The 4,713-nt window shown below is 45.7% G+C and overlaps 1 protein-coding gene across 1 annotated transcript; it reads left to right on the plus strand.

Moving 5' to 3' along the window:
- Positions 1 to 3,115: 3,115 nt before the first annotated feature.
- On the plus strand, positions 3,116 to 4,468 carry adra2c (adrenoceptor alpha 2C). Its single transcript, XM_028408720.1, has one exon. The coding sequence runs from the start codon at positions 3,116 to 3,118 to the stop codon at positions 4,466 to 4,468; it is 1,353 nt and encodes a 450-aa protein (XP_028264521.1).
- The last annotated feature ends 245 nt before the right edge of the window (positions 4,469 to 4,713 follow it).

The raw sequence follows: 4,713 nt of genomic DNA on the forward strand, positions 1-4,713 counted from the left end.
CACCATGAGACATGGAGATTTCCATCAATAAAAGTAGAACCTTCCACACAGGTGCCCTCGTTCCATGTCTGTGCTGATAAATAACTGCCTGAGTTCTGAAATGCCAAAATATGCTCAGAGGAAAAGAGTCTTAACTTGTATGCCCCTCACATCTGTTTAATTTCTTTTTTACTCTCCATTGACTGTGTGATTATTTCAAACCACCATGGTTATTATAAGTCATTTGCACAGCATCTGCTTGGTTTTAATCTTAAATACATATTTTACAATGGAGCTGTTGGAGCATCTAATCTATTATTAGAGTTATAGGTTCATATAGAGGACGTTTATCACTAAAACAATGCTGTAGATTTATCAATCAAAGCCAAGGAATGTCCTACCTGTTGTGGTTAAAACGCTTCCTTCTTGACACCGACCTTCCCCAAAGTCACAGTGGATTCTCTGACAAATCTGTGGGAAATCAGAAGAAGAAAACTTTGTGGAATGTAACTTGGCCTTCAGTAGTTCTGACAACAACAAATGACAAAACATCTGAGGATGGTTGAATGTTTGGGATCAAAGATGATTTAAGATGGATATAAAACACATCAGCAACACTAACTGGATGAGGTAAAATTGGTAAAAAAAACAACTTTTACTTCCTCTGGTTTTATTTTTTCCAACAAGGTAATTTGTCAAGGAGAGACATTAGATAAGAAGCAGGCCTTACTCTGCGGGGTGATGCGAGCAAGAGAGAAACCCCCCAGGGCTGAATGTTGCTTTGGTGAACTATTTGTTCCAGGCTCTATAGTTGTCTGCCCAGGTAACAGTGCCATTTGTCACTGTCATCAGCTGCTACCAAACCTCCCCGTATAGAGGCAGCACATATGGAAAATGCTGTACATTAGGGATGGAGGGAAAATTAGAGGTGGCTGTTGTTACTAGTAAAAGCTTCGATTTCTGCAGGGATTTGGTTAGCATGTGGATAACAAGGTTTGCATTTGGCTTGTCCTCAAGCTATTATGTGGCACTCACTGTGCGATGAGAGGGCGGGAGTGGTCACAGTGTGGCCACAAAATAAACGCTGCTGAGAATACAGCAAGATTCTAAAGCTAAATTAGTCTGTAAGTGTACTTCTCTATTCCTCTGGGCACCTCCTCCATTTTCTTCTCCAGTTTAGTATTGTACCAGTTAAATAAAAGTGCAGAGGACTGCAAAGACTGTTACAAAGAGCCAACCAGGGCCACTCTCTGTGAGCGCCGCAGAACAAAAGAGCACAAAAAGGATGAGTAAAAAGCCTCAAATTCAAAGAGATAAAAGCAATAAACAGAGTTTCCTTGAAACTAAGAAGCTGGCTGCTGGCTAGTAGAAGAAAGAGCCAACTTATTTCCCTCAGAGCAGGACTCAACACTGAAAACAAGAAAAGAGCTCAGTAATAGCTGGGATCACTCACTGGTGACCCAATTATATATTTTTAAGAGCAGTGGCCTCTGGACACGACTTAATGACCCTAATAAGACTTGTCTGTCTGTTGAAAATCAGCTTAGAGTGCATCCACACTGACCTACAGCATCACTCCAGCCTTAGTTAAATTTAAAAAGGCAACATGAAAAGGAGCCGCTTCACCTTCATGGTGTTTCCCAGGCAGATGGACCACGAGTCCCCGAGCCCTCCTCATTCCACCTCACAGTCTTGATTGTGGATCAATTTGGAGCATTTCTTGCGGCTGTGGCTGCTCTTTAATTCAGTATGCCTGAGCGCGCTGTGATTAATGGCAGGTACTTAGCTAGGAGACATGGTCAATAAACGCACTGAGCCAGGAACTTTATACCAGGTTGTACTGGCAAAGGCAAGACAAGGGTTTTTCTCCAGGAGGCAACACCACCCAGAGATGGAGGTTAACAACATAAAGTGCATCATTTTTATTTTACCACTGCGCCTTGGCAGAGTTCTTCTGCAGCCTCGCTGACAGACAGGATGGTGATGGTTGAAACTTCACAAAGAGACAGTTTAAGGCTGTTCTGATGTCTGTGTGGAAAGTCAGTCTGCACATGTGTGTCCTCATAGGAAATCACAACCTGAAGACGAGATAACCTAATGTCAGGACTTATTCGTCACTTTGATGCATGTGATAGAGCCCACCCAGGAGATAGACTCACAGATTTAGGATGTATACTCATTAATCATAACTGGGAAGCCCTGTTCTGTTTTGTATTCACACTGCTTTCCATGCAGATGAGTTCTCACTTCCATCAGAACACACAACTGCACCGTGTAATCCTCTAACAAACATATTGTGAATGCATTGTCTTTGGCTCATATTTATGCTTTGTGTGAATCCGTGTGTCCCTTCGGAGCTGACTGTTACAATACTGACCTCCAGCGTGTGCACAGAAGGACAGAGCGGAGCGCGCCGGTACTTGGCGTTTTGACAGCAATGTGACCTCCAACGAGCGGCTCCTCGTGCGCGCACTCGCACCGCGCGGAGTGCGCTCTCAATAAACTGGATCAGACATTCAGAAGTGAAATGAGAAGTGGGATTCTCGGTCCGGTTTGTACAGACACAATAAACAGGAGCTGGCTCCATCAGCAGCCTGCTCTGATCTTATCCTGTATTCCCAGATATATTCTCAGTTAGAAGAAGAAGGGAGAGTTCGCTCGCCTCCGTCCTCTCATCCAATAATCGCTTCCATCTCTCCTTCGGGGCGGAGCGGGTCCTTGCTAGATCTTTCCAATTTAAAAAGAGGAAGAAAAGACACGTGGTCGTTACAAACCTCTCTCAGGACACAGCAGGGAGGCGGAGGTGGAGCGGAGATGCGGGCGCAGTCGGGATGGGAGAGGACGCGGTGAGGAGGGAGCTCGCTCTCCAACCATGGAAATGTTGCTGCTGAGCAGCAGCCTGCACGTTTCAGGAATAAGGACGTAAATGATTTTACCAGCATTTCTTTTTCTTTCTCTCCCTCACTCTTTTTTTTCTCCACTGGAGAGAGAAGATGAGGAAGATTCCAGGGTTAAACATGTCATTTGCTGTAGATGTCTGCAGAGAAATATGCGCTCAAGTCTTAATTGGATGTTTCTACAGATTGTTTCCGCACATTTGAATTTTTTAAAAGTCTCATTTTGACGTTAAGAAAAAATGGATTTCTTAAATATCTCCATCCTGGAACGGGGGACAGAGGGAGAAAACACCTCCTCTAATTTCACCTCTGACAGTCAGTACACCCAGCTCGCAATCTGGGGTCTCGCTGGACTTGTCAGCTTTCTGATTTTGTTTACAATAGTCGGGAACGTCCTGGTTGTCATCGCCGTTTTAACGAGCAGAGCTCTGAAGCCACCACAGAACCTTTTTCTTGTCTCCCTGGCCAGTGCGGACATTCTGGTGGCCACTCTGGTCATGCCCTTCTCTCTGGCAAATGAACTTATGGGCTACTGGTTCTTTGGCCAGATCTGGTGTGACATCTATCTGGCTCTGGATGTTTTATTCTGCACTTCTTCTATTGTTCATCTGTGCGCTATTAGTTTGGACAGGTACTGGTCAGTGACACAGGCTGTAGAGTACAACTTGAAGAGGACACCGAAACGAGTTAAAGGTATGATTGTGGTGGTCTGGTTGATCTCAGCTGTCATCTCCTTCCCCCCATTGATTTCTATGGACAGGAGCAGCAGTGAGGCCAGTCCCCAGTGTATCCTAAATGATGAAACTTGGTACATCCTTTACTCCAGCATTGGATCATTCTTTGCCCCCTGTGTCATTATGATCTTAGTCTATATTCGCATCTACCAAGTGGCAAAAACCAGGACCAGAACAATGTCAGAGAAGAAGAGGGATGTGGATTCCCCACTGGAGAATGGGATGGACAAAGCAGACCCAGGCATGGGCAGCTCTTTAAAGTCCAACAGAGATGGGAGTGTCAAGGAGCAGGATCACGAGAACGGGCACTGCCAAGATCAGGCGGTTCGGTCCCCTCTACCGAACGAGCCGAAACATCCACAGACAGACCACGATGACGACTTTGAGGACAGCAGCTCGTCAGACGAGAAACCTAAAAAGAATTCCAACTTCTCAAAACATCACCACGAAGACCGGAAAGACCGGAAGTCCAGTCGGAAAAGCAGCTCCGCCTCCAAATACTCAAGCAGGAAGTCACGTGCCAGTTCTAAATCCATGGAGTTGTTCTCATCCCGACGCAAACGCCGCAGCACCATTAACAGGAAGAAGGTGTCCGCCGCCAGGGAGAAACGCTTCACCTTTGTCCTCGCTGTGGTCATGGGCGTGTTCGTCGTGTGCTGGTTTCCGTTCTTCTTCTCTTACAGCCTTTACGGAATCTGCCGTGATCCCTGCAAGATCCCTGAGACTCTCTTCAAGTTCTTCTTCTGGATTGGCTACTGCAACAGCTCCCTGAACCCGGTCATCTACACCATCTTCAACCAGGACTTCCGCAGAGCCTTCCAGAAGATCCTCTGTAAGTCATGGAAACGCTCTTTCTGAGGTGTCTTGCATGACTGGGTGTGTAATAGATATTTTACCCTGCAGACATTCAATTACACTGCTCTGAGCTGTTTGATTAAGTGCTGGCCCCGGGTGCTTTTACACCTTCACTTTCAGGGATTGAATTAGAAATGAAGAAATGCTTATTGGATCAAAAGATTGAACTAAAGGCACAAAGTGGGGCTTATATTACAGGAACAAGCTCTCTGCTGATGTTCAGAGAGGAGGCTGTCATCAGACGCCTC

The sequence above is a fragment of the Parambassis ranga genome, chromosome 1, assembly GCF_900634625.1.
Source record: "Parambassis ranga chromosome 1, fParRan2.1, whole genome shotgun sequence".
Lineage (NCBI taxonomy): Eukaryota > Metazoa > Chordata > Actinopteri > Ambassidae > Parambassis > Parambassis ranga.